The sequence below is a fragment of the Callorhinchus milii genome, unplaced genomic scaffold (genome assembly GCF_018977255.1).
Source record: "Callorhinchus milii isolate IMCB2004 unplaced genomic scaffold, IMCB_Cmil_1.0 Scaffold2, whole genome shotgun sequence".
In the NCBI taxonomy this organism is placed as follows: domain Eukaryota; kingdom Metazoa; phylum Chordata; class Chondrichthyes; order Chimaeriformes; family Callorhinchidae; genus Callorhinchus; species Callorhinchus milii.
This window is the reverse complement of record NW_024704743.1, coordinates 17,805,760-17,824,290: the sequence shown is the minus strand read 5'-3', so window position 1 is coordinate 17,824,290 and position 18,531 is coordinate 17,805,760. Positions and strand designations below refer to the sequence as shown.

General features: G+C 40.6%; 1 protein-coding gene across 1 annotated transcript in view; it reads left to right on the top strand.

Annotated features, from left to right (window-relative positions):
• Positions 1–18,531, top strand: part of LOC103181567 (cilia- and flagella-associated protein 69) — a 31,638-nt gene continuing 13,107 nt past the window's right edge. Inside the window, 17 exon segments of the mRNA XM_007898166.2 lie at positions 1–146; positions 3,301–3,363; positions 4,697–4,762; positions 6,036–6,145; positions 8,307–8,383; positions 10,082–10,180; positions 10,634–10,786; positions 11,184–11,361; positions 11,761–11,884; positions 12,179–12,227; positions 13,214–13,335; positions 14,104–14,320; positions 14,787–14,951; positions 15,452–15,567; positions 17,363–17,481; positions 18,422–18,458; positions 18,460–18,504. Of these exon segments, the coding sequence (XP_007896357.1) occupies positions 78–146; positions 3,301–3,363; positions 4,697–4,762; positions 6,036–6,145; positions 8,307–8,383; positions 10,082–10,180; positions 10,634–10,786; positions 11,184–11,361; positions 11,761–11,884; positions 12,179–12,227; positions 13,214–13,335; positions 14,104–14,320; positions 14,787–14,951; positions 15,452–15,567; positions 17,363–17,481; positions 18,422–18,458; positions 18,460–18,504 (1,809 nt within the window). The 5' untranslated portion in view covers positions 1–77.

Here is an 18,531-nt window from a genome sequence, read left to right as displayed (position 1 = left end):
CCGCCGTCGCGTCCATCCCATCCCCAGCCTTAATCTCACAAGCCGCCGGGTGTCCGACCGACCGTGAGAGGAGAAAGATGAGCGTGAGCAAGAGCGTGCCGGTGGTCAGGCACGTTATCACTGACGCCCGCATGGGGCTCAGTAAGGTCAGTCCCTCCCGCCGTTTCCCCGCACTGTGGGGTCTGTTCGCTGCCGCCATGTTGAATGAGAACTCCCATTAAACCCGATCGTGTCGTAAGTCACCGAAGTCGAGGGGCTCCCGCTCAAGAGCAGCCTCTGCCCTTCAGTCTATTACCCCCTCACACCATCCCCCCCCCCCCCTGTCCACCCCTCCCTCCACACCTTCCAACCCGTCTCCCCCTCCTCTCTCACCACCACCACCACCACCACCATAACCCGCATGAAACCCAACCACCTGCTCCCTCGACCCTACCCCTTCCCCTCACCACCTCCCCACCTCTGCCCTCTCCTCTCCTCACCTCACCTCTCCTCTCCTCACCTCTCCTCTCCCAGCTCCACCTCCCCACCCCTCTCCTCCCCTCTCCTCACCTCACCTCACCTCTCCTCTCCCAGCTCCACCTCCCCACCCCTCCCTCCCCTCCTCACCTCACCTCTCCTCTCCCAGCTCCACCTCCCCACCCCTCTCCTCTCCTCTCCTCTCCCAGCTCCACCTCCCCACCCCTCTCCTCACCTCTCCTCTCCTCTCCCAGCTCCACCTCCCCACCCCTCTCCTCACCTCACCTCACCTCACCTCTCCTCTCCCAGCTCCACCTCCCCACCCCTCTCCTCCCCTCTCCTCACCTCACCTCTCCTCTCCCAGCTCCACCTCCCCACCCCTCTCCTCTCCTCACCTCACCTCTCCTCTCCCAGCTCCACCTCCCCACCCTCCCTCTCCTCACCTCACCTCTCCTCTCCTCTTCCAGCTCCACCTCCCCCACCCCTCTCCTCACCTCTCCTCTCCCAGCTCCACCTCCCCACCCCTCTCCTCACGGAAATCATAAACCTCTCCCTGCCCTCTGGTACTGTTCCCACCCCATTAAAAACCGCCCTCATCCTTCCTATCCTTAAAAAACCCTCCCTGGACCCATCACTGCTCTTAAGCTAACGTCCCATCTCCAACCTCCCTGTCCTCTCCAAGGTCCAGGAACGAGTCGTTGGTCCCCAGCTTCGCTCCTTCCTCTCCCGCCACTCCCTTCTCGAACCCCTCCAGAAACAGCCCCGGTCAAAGTTACAAATGACATTCTGTCCATCTGCGACCAGGGCTCCCTCTACCTCCTCGTCCTCCTTGACCTCTCTGCTGTCTTCGACACCGTCGACTATTTTACCCTCATCCTCCCCCTCTCCTCTCACCTCAACCTTCACGGCTCTGTCCTTCACTGGTTCAGATCGTACCTCTCACATCCTCTCCGCTTCATCTCCACAAACCGTTTCTCCTCTAGCCCCCACACCTTCTCATGCGGCGTTCCTCAGGGCTCTGTCCTTGATCCCCTCCTCTTCAATATATATATGCTCCCTCTTGGTGACATCATCCACAGACATTGGGTCAACTTCCACATGTATGCGGATGACACCCAACTCTTATCTCTCTGCCTCCACCCTCGACTCCAGGACCACTGCTGTCCTGATAGAATGACTGTCAGACATCAAGTCCTGGATGAGAGCTACTTTCTACAGTTGAACGTCAACAAGACCGAGGCCCACCTGATAAGTTCCTGTCAGCGCTTCCTCACCTCAGGCGCTGACAGCATCACCATCCGTGGATGTGCACTCCACCTCACTGAGCCAGTCTGGAACCTTGGGGTCTTGTTTGACCCTCATCTATCCTTTCTACCCCATAACCGTGCCATGACCCGCTCTGCCTTCCCCCACCTCAGCAACATCGCCCGGCTCCACCTCTGTCTCACACCGCAGGCTCCCGAAACCCTCATACAGGTATTCATTACATCCAGGCTTGACTATGCAAACTCCCTGCTCGTGGGCCTCCCCAACTCCTCCCTCCATAGGCTGCAGGTCATCCAGAACTCTGCAGCCCGTGTCCCTCTCCTGCACCAGGTTCCGTGTCCCTATCACCTCCATCTTCGCCCAACTCCACTGGCTTCCCATCACACAGAGGACAGTTCAAGATCCTGGTCCTCACCTTCAATGCCCTCCATGGCCTTGCTCCCCCCTACCTCTGCGTTCCCCTAACGCCCTACGAACGCCCTCCTGCTTGCTTCACGACCCCGCCTCGCCCACCCCACTATTGGTGGGCAAGCCTTCAGCTATCTGCCCCATCCTCTGGAATTCCATCCCACTGTCCCCGCCCTTGCCCTCTTCAAGACCAATCTCAAGACCCTACTCTTCAACTGTGCCTGCGGTCACCATCCTTCTCCTCCTGCCCTCCACCCTGCATGATCCCGACCCCCAGCTCAGGTTCGAAACACTGACTGTCCAGCGCCTTGGGACTTTTTCCCGACGTGAATGGTGCTATCGAAATGTAATTTTGTTGTTGTTAATAATAATAATAATAATAATCCTTGTGTTTGATATAGAGCCTTGTCTTCACCCCCATCCTTGCCCGACTCCACTGGCTTCCCATCACACAGAGGATAAGGTTGAAGATCCTGGTCCTCACCTTCAAAGACCTCCATGGCCTTGCTTCCCCTTACCTCTGCGACCCCCTAACCCCCTACTAAAACTCAGTTTTAATGTCTCAGCTGAAGTGCAGCATTTCTGACAATGCAGCATACCCCAAACACTGCATTATTTAGGGTGACAGTATTTTGTAAAGCAAATCCGAGGAAATATAAAAAGAATTGAACTCACAGCAAGAATTGAACTGATGCTGGCAGTACTGGAGAAGCTTGTAGGATTAATGGATGTATTTCTCTGATGAGTGTATCTGTTTTAGGATTTTATTGTTCTTGCTCAGTTTGTTGCCGAACTCAAGACAGGGCAAATTTGTCCAGGGACACAATGCCTCATCTGGGTACTGTGCTCGGAAATCGGGAGACATATGGTCACCCTATTCAAGTGTCAGCCAAGACCATGTGTTTAATATCCCGATGTGAGGAACACATAACTTTCTGACTGAGAGGTGATAGTTCTACCAACGAAGCCAGGCTGACACTGCAATCAAACAGTGAATCTTGGAGATGGCTTAATTAACATATTCAAGATTATGAAAGGAAATGACAAAGTGATCCAGACAATGCTAATAAATGACTTAAAACAACAACTTTCATTTATATAACAGCTAGCATCTTGGAGCATCTGGAATTATCGGAGATGTCACACTTTTTTTTCCATTTTGTTTATCAGAGGTTTCGGATAAAGCCTGTGGATTTCATCCGAGTTATTAAACTAATGGAAGATCAATTTTCAGTAAGTAATTTCTTAAAAATAAACTTAAGTTTTCTTTATTTGTCAGATACAATTTAAATCAATTTTATTGTATCTTAATTTAATATAGCATAGATTATGTTTGTATTCAATTGTGTCAATAAATTGAAATAAAAGTAATGTTCTGATTTGGTTCGTTTATGGATTTTTCAATATATGATGTTAATTTGTTCTATTTGACAGAAATTCATATAAAATGTAAGTTATCTATCCATGTAACATTATTTTAAAATTTGACCGAAACTATAAAAATCTTGAATATAGATTAGAAAATAAAGTAAAGCATACTTTGGGGGAAAAAAAATAATATTGCTAATTTCCCTTTTAAATAATATCATAGTTGGTTTATAAATGTTGGCTTATGATGCCATACCCAGAATTGATTCGATTTTGGATTTTAATTTGCAAAAATGATTAAGAATACAGAATTATAATGTAAATTGGAGTGTCAGTTTCAACAATCCACTGCATAGTAAAAAAGAAAAATGCAAAGTACACAATAAAATATGGTATGTAATGTAGAGTAGGCAATTGTGAGTCCAAGATACTGGAGGAGATTATCTTAGAGCTAAGGTTCTTGAGTCAGTATGACATACTTTGCCGAAAACGCAGTTTGCAACCTGAGACACTTTTTCCAATGGTGATGTGCCTGTAACGCTATCATTTCCCTTAGGAGCATGTATATTACCTCATTGTAAAACATAGGAGACAGTAAAACCATCTCAGTTTGTTTTGTTGCATTCACATGCTGAAATCCAGTATTCCCAATATTTAGAACAGAACTAGAAGATGTAGCGAGGTTGCCAGTTCTTCCATAAGTTTGAGCCAGCGAGTTGCAGAGATTTAAGTGGTATGGCTGTTTGGGGTATAATTTTAATGCGACTCTCATGTGGAGGCATTTGCTGGGCATTAGTACGAAGAGATTAGATGTAGATGGTTTTCCAACATTCTTCCATGAAACCTGTTTCCAAATTAGAAAAAACAATGAATACAAAGATTTTTAGCATTTTGACTTCTAAAAAGACTACTGATTGTGGTATTGGTTTGTTATGGCTAAATTCATACATTGCATTTTTAGACAAGCAGCTTAAATTTCTGGATTTAACTTTTAAAAGTCTTTTTGTGGGATCTCTGGTGACAATAAGATATACAACGGTATACAACATACTACAATGACAACTTGTATTTATATAGCACCCTTCACGAACCATATGTCTGCAGTACTGACTAGAGTTCTAAAGTACTAGAGTTCTACTAGAAATGAAAGAATTGAGGTCATTCCAGTGCACAAACCAATTTTCTGTATTTCCTGCAGTGCAATCTTTTTGAGAGACATCTAATTCTTCTGAAGAGAATAGTGAAAAACTATCAGTTTGGTTTTGTATCCTTTTTCGTTGATATATGTACAGTTGAGAAAAGCAGTATTCCATTGTAAAATCAGATTTAGTGTTGTTAAGAGTAACCTGGGGCTAGGATGATCTAATACAGTAAATGCTCAGAGCTTACAGTTTAGTAAGATTGTACTATAACAACAAACCTGTGTTATAGCAAAATGCTGCAGGAAGGCGTGGGTCACACCCAGAAAACAAACCTCCACCACAGGTTTTAACAATATAAAGAAAGTTTTATTTTTGATAAGGAACTTATTCCTTTTTACAGCCATCTTCTCCACACTCTCCCTTTTCTTTCTTTCTCTCCAGCACCCAGTTATATATTGATGCTCACTCCAGTACAGCCAAGTGATTCTGTGCTGCACACTCTTCATCTCTATGATGTACTTTAGCTCCCAAAACTGAACACAATAAGAACATACGAAATGCTAGACGAAAAAAGACTAAGGTCCATCTAGTTCGTCTTCCACCTTCCTGGCGGTCGCAAGCACATATGTCCTGAGCTACCTATGTACCATATCCCATAATGTTATTTCCTAAAAGAAAATATCTAATCTGTGTTTGAAAGAATCAACACTTCCTGCTTCAACCGTCTCCCCAGGGAGCTTGTTCCACAGGTTCACTATTTGCTCACTGAATTAATGTTTGTGTAGATTGGTTCTGAATTTACCCCCCTTCAATTGCAGGCTGTATCCTCTGTTCTTCGTAGCCTAAGCAAAGTTCTATACAATTCCAATTACATTTCTACTTTTATATTCAATATATAAATTTGATAAATAAATCTTATTTACAAACAGATTACAGTTACTTTAACTGGAGGTGCAGGAGAATCCAGGTAGGTGCCTGACACTTCGCTGAGCATATGTTGCTGCCATGACTAAACAAACATGTTCTTCCACACCCGGTTCACGAGTTCAGTGCCTCATCTAACTGCACAAGATAGTTTATTGTGTTCTTTCTATTGCCTAATAGTTAAAATGCTAACAGTCATTTTTTTCACATTGCTAAAGGTAATATTTGGAAAGACTTGAAAGCTTTTTTTTAACTCTTCCACAGACAATCCAATTGCTCTTAAAGGTGTAAATTATGTGACAATACATTCAAATGAAAGGACAGCAGATAAAATAAAGTTGCCTTCAGCACCACACAGTTCAGCACATTATAATCTGACTAAATCTAAAATGGTTGGGATATGATTATTGGGTTTAAATGTGAAAAGATATTGATGTTTTTTTGCAGCCTTAACTTTATTCTTCTTAAAAGCCAATAAAAGAGTTGGTGCATATCTGTAAAATTCTAAATCTCTGTGAGGAAAAAGTCAAAGATCACGAAATCTACATGCAGTCGATATGTGAAATCCTCAGACTGTGTGGGTAAGCGGTTGTTTCTTATCATTATTCACGAATCAATGAGACATACTGTGAGATGTGATATTAAATAAGATGAGATGCTTCTTTACTATATAATGGCACAATCATGCCATCAGTAATAATAAAAAAAGTCCATGCATTTGATGTAACGCCGTTCATGTCAGGAAGATTTACTGTAAACATTTGTATAGCGCTTTTCACGTTGGGAGGATGTCCCAAGGCGCTAGACAATCAGTGTTCGGACCTGAGCTGGGGATCGGGATCAGGGAGGGTGAAGGGCAGGGAGGAAAGGAGGGTGATCCAAGGCATGGAGTCCTGTAGCTCAGTGGTTGTGGAGTCCTGTAGCTCAGTGGTTGTGGAGTCCTGTAGCTCAGTGGTTAGAGCACTCACTTTGCAAGCGAGAGACCTGAGTTCAATTCCAGGCAGAGGGCGAAACCTTGGGCAAGTTTCCTTACTCCACACGCCTAATAATAATCCCTCCAAAAACAAAACAATAATAAATTGGTCATTTTTAATCTACGACTGTTTGTGGGACATTGCTGTGCGCAATTGGCTGCCGCGTTCGCCCACAAATATACAGTCAATTCACTTTACAGTGTGTTCTGTGAAGCGCTTTGGGACGTCCTCCCGACGTGAAAAGCGCTATATCAAATGCAAGGATTATTATTATTTATGGTAAGAGGCGGGTCTTGAAGAAGGCAAGGGAGGGGCTGAGGCGGAGGGACTGTGAGATGGAGTTCCAAGGGGTGGGAGCAGAGTGTCTGAAAATCAGTGGTGGGATGGACGAGGCGGGGGACGTGAAGCAGGCTGGAGCCCACTGAGCGGAGGGAGTGGGCAGAATGGTAGTGGGTAAGGAGGTCGCAGAGGTAGGGGGGAGCAAAGTCAGGGAAGGCTTTGAAGGTAAGGACCAGGATCTTGAACTGTATCCTCAGTGTGATGGGAAGTCAGTGGAGTCAGGCGAGGATGAAAATGAAAGGGTCACGGAGCCTGGTGCGGGAGAGGACACAGCCTTCCGAGTTCTGGATGATCTGCAGCCTCTGGAGGGAAGAGTTGGGGAGGCTGACAAGCAAGGAGTTTGCGTAGTCAAACCTGGATGTTACAAATGCATGTATGAGGGTCTCAGCTGCCTGCGGTGTGAGACAGTGGTGGAGCCAGGCGATATTGCGGAGGTGGCGGGGAGGCAGAGCCGGTCATGGCACGGATGTGATATAGAAAGGATAGTTGAGCGTCAAAGAAGACGCCAAGGTTCTGGACTGGCTTAGTAAGTGGAGTGTGCATGCCTGGACAGTGAGGCTGTCAGCGCCTGAGGTGTGGAGGTGCTGACGGGAACCAATCAGTTGGTCTTGTTGACTTTTCAACTGACGAAAGTTTGCTCTCATCCAGGACTTGATGCCTGACAGACATTCTGTCAGACAGCAGTGGTCCTGGAGTCAAGGGCGGAGGCAGAGAGATAGAGTTGGGTGTCATCTGCATACATGTGGAAGTTGATCTGCGATGATGTCACCAAGAGGTGTAAAGCTTAGTGGTTGGGTAACTTGCACGCAATGCGGTAGCTAATTTGTACACAGCAATGTCCCACATACAGTCAAAGGTGAATGACCAATTTTATCTGGGGGATTGTTGGCCAGAATACTGGAAGGAATCCTCTTCTCTTTTTTGAATCTTCAATGTCTGCAATGAGACATTGCTTTTATATATCATACGATGACACCTCCGAAATAATACAAAGTCATTGCACTTTACATAAGTGCTTTGAAAGATCATGAGGTTAGAGACTCTATATTAAATACAGAAACAAATATTATTTTAACAGCAATACAATATAACTTACATTTATATAGCACTGTTTGCATCAGCAGAATGTCTCAAAGCACTTGGAAATTATTTTGGAAGCATTTTGAGATGTTTCAGTGCTATAGGGACCATATCAAATGCAGGGGATTATTATTAATTAATCTTAATTAATATGATTAATTAGTAGTAATTCATTAAATAATTAATGATGATGATGACATCATGATTGTATCACATATTTGTGAACTGCTAGATACATTTTCTCAGCAACATTATGGTTGTAGTGTCTTTAAATCCTTTTCAACCCAAAAGGATTATGATTATTATTATTATCTAAACTTGTTACTTGCTTTCACCCTTTCTTCCTCAGTTTAGGCTTCCTAAAGGAGAAGTTATCTGATGAATTAAACTTTGCCCAGATTGTGTCCGAATCCATTTCACAGATGGGTATGTAGATGAAATCATCTTGTTTTATTAGAAGCTGCGAAACACTTTTAAATTGTTAATGTAGAATAATCCACAAACTGGTATCAAGGAGAAAAACAGAACTTTAATTTTCTGGACAGTATGATTTGTATCCGGATAAATAGTTGTGATATTTTACCTTTATTTTTCTTCTCTTTGGGTCCCTGTGAGCTCTGGACTAAGGTGTACAGCGAATCTGATCTCAGTTCTCTGCTAATTTTGTTCTTTAGTTGTTTACTCAGTAAACCAGGAATTTACTGGCAATTATGCTCTTTAAGAAATGACTTGTTAACTGATTTCTTTGATTATTTTGCCACCCATGGCCATCTTTGTAAAGAAGTCTTAGACCACTGTTTTACATTCTCATCAACTGAGATCAGGAACTTGTTACAATTATAATCTTTGCAGTTGGTATAGTGCCTATCACATCGGGAAGGCATCCCAAAGCGCTCCCGAAGTCCCAAAGTGGAGTGACTGTGTATTTGCGAGCAAAAAAAAGATTAACATGGAGTTTTCTTGAATAATTCTAATGTTTGCTGACTATATTTAACCAATGATAGTTTAAAAAATAGGGATAGGGTATAAAGGCAAGTTTAGTGTATAATACACACATTTTAAAACTGCTTTGTGCTTGTTTGCTCTGCAGTAAACAAGATAAAAAGAATGGAAGCCCATTCCAATCCACTCTTTCCCACAGACCATGTGGGAGTTGTGGCTTGAGCATCTTCAGACACTTCCACACTCAAACCCAAACCACATTCTACTCCCAGGCCACCCCGAAGACCAAAAATAATCCCAAACTACACATCACCTCATCTGCACGCCCTGTCAAGCACACTTAATTCTTCGTCAAATGCCATGTGTGAAGAGGTCATGAACATCTTTTTCTCACAGATAGACCACATCTGCTTGGCCGATCTTCTTCCTTCCCATGTCCCACAGCAATTCCCCCCATATCTTCTACTTCACCCAATTTTTCACTGATGCTCCTACCATTGCCCCATCCTACTCTCCTCTGCCCAATTTCTTCCTCCTTCCTCTTAGCCATTAGCACCCATACGAAGCCCATCACTTGCTGCCTCAACTCCGAGACGCTACCCCACATGAAAGGTGCTATATAAATGGAAATTGTTCTTGTTGTATCATTTATTCTTCTGTTAATCCACCTATTAATCTTCTGAGGGAAAGTTAAGCATAAATACAGACTACCGGGGCTATGTAGAAGTCAAGTATATTCAGTCAGTCTTACACTCAGTGTTCAACCCTGGTTTGCTGCCTCCCTCAAACAGATTTTCCCCTGACAGTAGTAGTGAGAATCCTGTCTTATTGTGCCTCTTGGATTACTTAATCATCCCAGATATTTGTCCTTTTTGAAAGAGTTAATGGACTCAGACGCCACTACATTTATTGATAGATTTTTCCTCTTATCTAATGATCTGAACTACTCTGGAGTGTGAAGTGTCTTCGAATCTCTAGTGTCATTTAAGGTTTGTCCATTTTAAAGCTTTGCTTTGTATTGTACCCCGCAGTTGCCACAGTTAATTGTTGAATTTAGTATGATTTGTGTACTGACATCATTTTCTGTTGTATGCTTTTTAAATATTAAAACTTCAAAAATACATGTAGGATTTTACTGTTGGATATAGAATATTTTTTTGAAAGCATGATTTATTCTGGCAGGTTACCTACTGAGAATGCCCAGTAATGAGGTGAGAATGCAACTCTGTAACTCTATCATGAGGCTCTATAACGAAGAACCCCTTGACCAGGAAATTGAAGGTATACCTTTCATCTCTTTGAATGACTTATTATCTAATATTAAATGCATTTTATTTGTAATTGCTCACTAAGTGTTTTCAGAAAATGCTGTCAAAAATCTTGTAGTGTCCAAGGTTACATGGTTGGACCTTATTAATACAGACAGCTTTACAAGCCTCAAAACACTTCACATAATGAATTACTTTTAAAGTGTAATTATCTTGTATTTGTTAGAATAAGATGTAATTAGTATCAAATATAAGATTTAACCTGCAAACACACTGCACCACTGGGATGCTACAAGTCATATTTGTGGCAGCAAATGAGTCATTTAGACACCTGTTCGCAATTTCACGCCCTATCTGAATTATACTTTTGACTTAAGTGATTGCAGGAGTAATAAATTTATGCTCCATAGATTTATGCATTCTAATAATTCAAGCCTTTTTTAAATTGCCATAAATTTGGTCACAGGTTATTACCCCACTAAGAAGAGCTACAACATGCAGATGATTGAAGAGAGTGGAGTGGTAGAAAGCTTGGTTATGGGTCTTACCTTGGTTGAAGACCAGTTGGAGATAAAGTTGCGGATAATCCAGACCTTGCAATTTCTATCCATGTCATCAGGTATGTGGTTACTGAATCAAGTTGTAATTTTGTGTGCGTAAATATTCCTTTTTTTTAGTACATTTATATAAATATTTTAATCTTGTAGATTTTACTTATTAAACCTGCTAAATATTTTACTAAAGTATTTCCACACAACATTTTTATTTCAGATATATACTCTCACCTTGTACAACCCTATTATCTAAAAAATATATATCATTATTTCTCTAAGACTTATTAGATATGGTAATGGTATCACAACTTTTGGTAACCCTGTGGATAAGCAGGAACAGGAGAAGGTCATTCAGTCCAATCCTGTTCTATTAGTATCAGATTTTATCAGATCTTTTTATCCCAATGGCCACCCTTTCACCATACCCCTCAATGCCTTGATTTTTTATCTGTTAAATTACAGTTATGAATTGTAACTTGATGTTGAATGCACAAGCTGCAAACCGAATCTGTCACTGTCTGAATGCTCCCGACCCATCTGGACAACTACTATTTCGATCAGCTGAGATTTTATGGAATCTTCTTGAAAATGGCTCTAAGAAAGAAGTTATTAATCAGTTGTCCAACTTTGAATGTATCATGTGAGTAATTCGAAGGAACTACTGGCCATAAAGCACCAAGTAGGTGTGTTTTTTTTTAGTTGCTTGTGCTTTTTGTAGTTAAATCAGAACTGCAGTATTTCAAGTTCTTTAATTTGAATCAATCATTTAATTGAAATAATTTGAGCACACATGACTTTGATAGCAGTTAAAGTGATTCAAATTGTGACCTGACATACACCAACTAAAAATGAAAAGAGACTTGTTTCTGGATTCCCTTCAAGCAAATTGGAAGCATCACATTTAGAATAGTACATAGTCTGGAGAGTGCAGGACAAACAAAATATACAGTCAATTTACTTTACAGTATATTCTATGAAGCGCTTTGAGACGTCTGTGTATTACATCTACAATAGACACAATCTTGATTTTGTTCTTCAGGGCACTGAAAGAAACCTTCATGAACCAAGCCCTACATGGTTATCGCCATTACGATAAACAGCTTCGAAATGACTTGCTAGTCTTAGCTACTCTCGTAGCAGAATCTCCCTTGGCTCCATTTATTGTAAGTTGTGTTTTTAAATTCAAGGCAAGCATGAATTTGCCATTCCTAAGCAAAGTTTTCTTTTACTGAGATCACAGAACAACCAAACTACAAAATTAGAATATTTGCTTAACAAGAATTCACTTGAGGCAAACTTGTTGAATCCAGTCATATGATCTCTTCATTGTACAACAATTGTTGAAATATGTTTCATTTTGTTAAATTACTTCAAACTTATTACTGCTGTAATAAAAAAAACTGCAGAGATCGTCATATCCTAAAATTACTTTTTATTGTGCCTTGCTTTTATAATAGGAAACTGGCTTTGCTAAACATCTAATCATGTTTGCAGGATTCCCTGAAGGTAAGCTTCTCCCAATAGTCCAAAACAAAATAAATAACCCAGTTCTTGTTTGTCATCCATGCTTTGAACTTCTCATATAATTAATAATAATAAACAATAATTTTTCAGTACAGAAGAAGGCTATTTGGCCCAAGTGAACCAGGAATTTGATAAAGCGCCTTGAAACGTCGCAAAGTGCTTTGCAGCATTTACCATTTACTGTAAAGTGTTTGTAAGCAAATTGCAACTAACCAACATTTTCTGTGCTGTTTTTCCATGGGCAGGGTTCAAAATGGCTGGCTGTAAAATAGTCAAGTCAACCAAAATGGAACTGACAAATGGCTGCTGTTATTTTGAAATCATGGCAGTGGTTATTTTATTAGTTTCTAGCCTGGCTGATGCAAGGCTTTGTGAAGCTTCTGATTACAGTCTCATTCTAATCTTCATTTTTGACAAGGGAGAAAACTGAGGTATAAGTGGAGTAACTTCAAACTTCACCTTTTTTTTACAAAATATATCTTTATCAAAATATTTTTTCTGACAAATGTGTGGGTTCAGTTACAATCCTCTTCATACAGTAATTTCCCAGTATACACACTTGTTATTTAACTAATTTTTTGATGCTGGTTGTGTTTAGCGAGAGGATTCTTATACAGTTAGTAAGAGTGTCCAAAGCAGGAGCTCTTGACAGGATATGAATTGTTTTATAATGTAGCAACCAGCTATGTTCTGTCATAGTTTGAATTGACATGGAGCTCGTACTTGCTGTTGGACGATTGCTGTTGGACCATATAGTTTTGCAGATGCCCAAGGGCATCTAACTTCATCGTACCACTTAAGGAATCATGTCAGACATTCATGTATGTGTAATATAAATATTGGGTCAGTATAAAATGCCCCGCACTCTAAAGTGCTGCAATACTGCATTATTATTGTTTGAGTAATTTGCTTGCAATACTGTTCAGTAACCATGTACCATGCTCTTTCATATTTATGTTTTGATGCAGTTAAAAGCTTTAATCCACTGCTTTCCAACTTTAAACTTACCACGAGTCATGAGGACTTTGAAATGAAGAAATTATTGTTTAACATGATGGTTGCTTTGACTAACGATTTGGGTTCTGTACAGGTAAGCTATTACAAATAAATGTAAGCAATAGTGAAATTATAAAAATCAGGACAATATGAATCACTATGAGAACTCATAGACTCATAGAAAGTACAGCCCAGAAACAGGCCATTCAGCCCATCCAGTCTTGCCAGTGCTTATACTCCACATAAGAGAATAATAGATCAGTATTTATAGAACAAAGTGGCAGATGTAACGCTTCGTGACTTAGACCCCACCACTGGCTCTATCATTCAAGTGTGTAAAGCACTTATTAACAAACAGCAAAAATACTTAACATGAGCAAACGTCGCTTTTCAAAGTTGCTGATTTTGTTGTCTTTAATGCCATGCTCCATTCTCCAGCTGAGAAGACAACAAGCAACACAATTCCAGTTCTGTGCCAATACTGCTCTTGAACTGGCCACTAGGAGATGCAATAGAAAGGTTGGATTTGCAGAATTTCCTCTCAAAGCTCTATCTCCACAATTTAGCAAAGCTTTGGGCTTTTTTCTATTTTGGCCAAAACTGAGAACTCCTCATGTAGGTGAATTGTGAGTGTGAACCAACATTTTAAGACTCACAGACTGCCTTTATTTATAGTGTTAAGCTTGTACTCTACGAGCTTGCTTGTGTATCTATTTTTGTGCAGTATTATGCTTTTTTTGTTCGCTTTGCAGAATCATATCGGTTTGTAATTTATAAGAGCAACTTATAAGGTTTAAACTAATTGATATCTACTTTCTAAAGCTTGAAACTTGTTGCTGTGTATTTGTCTTTTTGCCTCCAGCTGCTTAGTGAAGGACAAGTACTATTGGCCCTATTTCACTATGTTAAGCCGAATGTGAAATCCAAAATTCGGGAGTGGTCTCCAGCCCAATTTGAGGAGCTACAACTTCATGCCATGGTCTGTCTGACCTTGGTAGCTCCTCTCATGGTGGATGATTACATGGAATGTCAAGGAAACACTCGCCTGCTTCTTCTACTAGATTGCTGTGTGGGGCAAGGTAAAGGTCTTCAAACATATATAATTTGTTTAGATATACACATGAGGGAGAAGGGAATAGGAGGGTATTGGAGAGAATAAGGAGCGGAGACTTCCACAGACTGGTTGGGCTGACTGGCCTGTTTCCGTGCTGTACCGTCTATGTAAATATAAAAGTGGCTAAAAGTAAAAATTGAAGAAAATAATTCATGTTTAACAATCAGGAAATAAAGAAAATATTAATATGGACCATTTTGCATTGGCAGATGTGATTCATTGCAATATGAAATTAGTCCTGAGAGTCTTTTGCTGTCACTCATAGTAGCCATAAGGTGTTTTAAGGTTAAACATGCTGATTAATGTTGAAACCCTACGCTTTGAAAATCAAAAAAAATTATTAGCCAAAGTAAACTGCAAGTTAGGTTGTTCAGAAGAAACCTATAGATAGGCCAAAGTCTCACCCTCATTGTTCTTTTTCATCCTCCCAGATCCATGCATTGGTAAAGGCAATTTGTTCCATGGTGCTAGTGGCTCTGGCAATAAACAAGTTCAAATGTACTACTGTCTAAGACTTCTGAGGTCAATGTCATCCCTTGGTGAAGAAATAGTAAACCAAAATTTAAGTGACCAAGGAGCCATTCAGCAGCTACTAGGTACAGTATAACTTTAATCCCAAATATGGTCTCTTTTAGCATTTGAAGGGATTCATTAAGGCACAATACGGTTTATCGCATGGTGAACACTAAAAATAGAAATATTTTCATTATTTGTTTTGGGTTAATGGTTAATTTCCATTTTTGTTGGCTAAAGTCCATTTTTTGGGGGGGCGTGTGTACATTGCCGGAGATGCCAGCCTTCAGATGAGACGTTAAACTTGAGATCCCATTTGCCCATTCGAGTGGACATTAAAGATTCCATGGCACGATTCGAAAAGGGAAAGGAGTTTCTCCTAGTGTCCTGGCCAACAATCTCTCAAATAAAATTGTTCACCCATTCCATGGCTGATTATCGGACATTGCTGTGTGCAAAATCAGCTGCCGTATTTCACCCACAATTAAAGCACAGTCACTCCACTTTACAGTATATCCTGTGAAGCGCTTTGAGTCGCAATGCAAGGATTATTCGTGTTATTATTAGTTTTAATTTTAATTAGGAATTCTCATCAACATGGTAAACAGCAAGAAGGAAGAAAACAAAACGCTCATTTCAATGCAGACTGACATCCTCATCATCTTGTCTGCCATTTGTGAAAATGATATCCACAGAAAGGTGGGTAAATAAAGTAAAAACAGTATTATAGCGCTGGGGAAGCACAGCATTGTTGGAGGTGCTGTCCTTCAGATTAGATGTTAATCTGAGATCCTGTCTGCCTGTTCTGGCGGACATTAAAAATTCCATGGCACTATTCATAAATTGGAGGGAGTTTCTCCCAGTATCCTGGCCAACAATCCCCCCAATAAATTTGGTCGTTCATTTCATGGCTACCACATACCACATCAGCTGCCACATTTATGTACAAATACACAGTTGCCTCACTTTACAGTAATTCCTGTGAAGCACTTTGACATGATTTTACACTGTAAGGCACTATATCAAATGCAAGGATTATAATATAATAATCTTTGCATTTGATATAGCGCTTTTCACATCTTCTAGATGTCTCAAAGCACTTCACAGAATATACTATAAAGTGTATTGACTGTATATTTGTGGGCAAAACCCAGCAGCAAATTGATTTGTTAAATATATATATTTACATTTATTTACATATATTTAACAAATAGAGATATTGAACACTCTTTTACAACTCATAGTATTTATAGTTTTACTTAAAAAAATTAAACATTTTGTTCCAATTTGAGTACACAGAAAATAAATCACTGGATAGATCTTAAACAGCTAACTGGTTATAGGTTATAGTTATAGTGTGTCTCTCTCCTGTGTGTGGTTTGTTTATGAGTGTCTCTGTGTGAGTGTATCTATGTGTCTCTCACCTCTATGTACATTTGTGAGTGTGTCTGCCTGTGTCTCTTATATGTCCAGCACAGACCGATGGGCCGAATGGCCTCCTGTGCTGTATAATTCTATGATGCGTGTGTGTTTCTGAGTGTCTCTGTGTGAATGTGTATGTGTGTCTCCCCTCTGACTGTGCGTGCGTATATTTCTTTGTGTCTATGAGTGCATGTGTGTGTCTCTCGCTCTCTGAGAATGTGTGTCTGTCAGTGAATGTGTGTGTCTCTCTGTGCCTGAGTATGTGTGTCTCTCTGTGCCTGAGTATGTGTGTCTCTCTCTGTATCTGTGTGTGTCTCTCTTTCTGGATCTTTGGGTTTGTGTGTGGTACCGCCCTGAGAGGCAGGAGGTGGTGAGCTCCTGTAGCCTCATTGGTGTTCCCCTCCCCACCCCAAAAAAAGGGCCACCCAGATTATATTAAAAAAATTTTTGCAACAATCTAATATGTGTTATTTCCTTATGTTTAGTTTTATCAATAAAGTGAAATAATGTAGTTTGGCAGTAAAATGTTTCTCAATAGCACCAACAACCCCCGCAATTTTCCGCAAAATATGGGCAAATATTTCCGCATTTTTCTATTGGCCTAGGTTATAGGTAATTGAAATGTGATTTTTTTCAGTGGTTCATTTGACAATTGAACTGTTTGACTTTTATGCCTTCATTACAAAATACGAAGGAGGTGGTTGGACAAGTGGGAGATAGGCAGGTTGGGAGGTGCTCGGGATTGAAGAGGTTTGCGAGGATCTTGAAATCAATCCATTCAGCAATAGGGAACAGTGGAGCTTGGAGAGGACTGGAGTGATGGGGATACGGAATTTGGTACGAGTGAGGATATGGACAACAGAGTTTTGAATTATTAGATTTCATGAATTGTACAAAAGCAAGTAATGCACATAACGAATACTGTTATCTTCAAAATATATATGTAGCCATTCAAAACGAAATTGTTTGATCTGAAGGCTGCTAAATATTAATAATGTATTAACAACATACATATATATAGCAAACTACAATATTAATACAAAAAGGTTATTTATTTTGCCTTTGACATTAGGAATTGTTTGGTGCTGATGGAGTAGAGGTATTGATCATGTTACTGAAGATGGACCCGGTTAAGTTTTACAGTGGTCTGGGTCACAATAGACTTGTTCTGGCTTCAGTTGACTGTGTCTGGTGAGTGTATGTTTTTGTCTTATACTGATACCTATTACACCTTAAGTTAAATTGCACTGTATTGTACACTAATCAGTACTCAAAGTACTGGTTATTCTGTTAGGTATTGGAACATTTCACATGCGCATTGTGTTAAATATGTAATGACAGATGATCAGGTAGTTCAAGTGACTGATCATTCACAAACAGGAGGCTATGCGGATGAATCCGTAGGCTGTATGTTGCTATATTCTGCTTAATTGCCCATTTATAATTTTTCATCTCAGCTATAGCTTACCAGCATGGCTCAGTTGATAACACTCTCACCTTTGAGTCAGAAGTTTGTCAGTTCAAGCCTGTGTCAGGACTTTGGACTCAGTCTCGACTGATATTAATAATAATAATAATAATCCTTGCATTTAATTTGGCGCCTTATCATGTCTTTGAGATGTTTCAAAGCGCTTCACAGAATATACTGTAAAGTGAATTCACTGTATATTCTATGGATGAAACGCAACAGCCAATTGCACCCAGCAGTGTCCAAGAACAGTCGGGGATTAAAGTGACCACTTTATTATTATTTTTTGAAGGAATCATTGCCCCCGGAAAAGTGATTGCCAATCGACAAACAACCGGGTTCCAACTTAGTGCTAGGTAAACAGAAGCGTGTGGAGTAAGGAAACTTGCCCAATATTTCACTCTGCCGGTTTCTCACTTGCGAGGCGAGCGCTCTAACCACTGAGCTACAGGACTCCAGAAGTCACAAGTGTGGATGAATCTCAAAGATGATTCCCCATTCGTAGTCTTCCTTCAAATAAATCTAGAGTTGGGAAATAGGCATCAATAACTGGCTGGTATTGATATAGTACCTTTCTGTAACACTTATATTGATAATTTTTTAAAAATTACTAAGATCAGTCACAGAAATTGGAAAAAGAAGTCTATTTTATATATATTGTAGGTGCTGCATCATTGGCTGCTATACTACAGAAGATATTCTTCCTGGAAAAAGAGGGTATTTTTTTTCTCCTGGATTTACTTGAAGTAAGTACACTGTCTAATAACAACAAT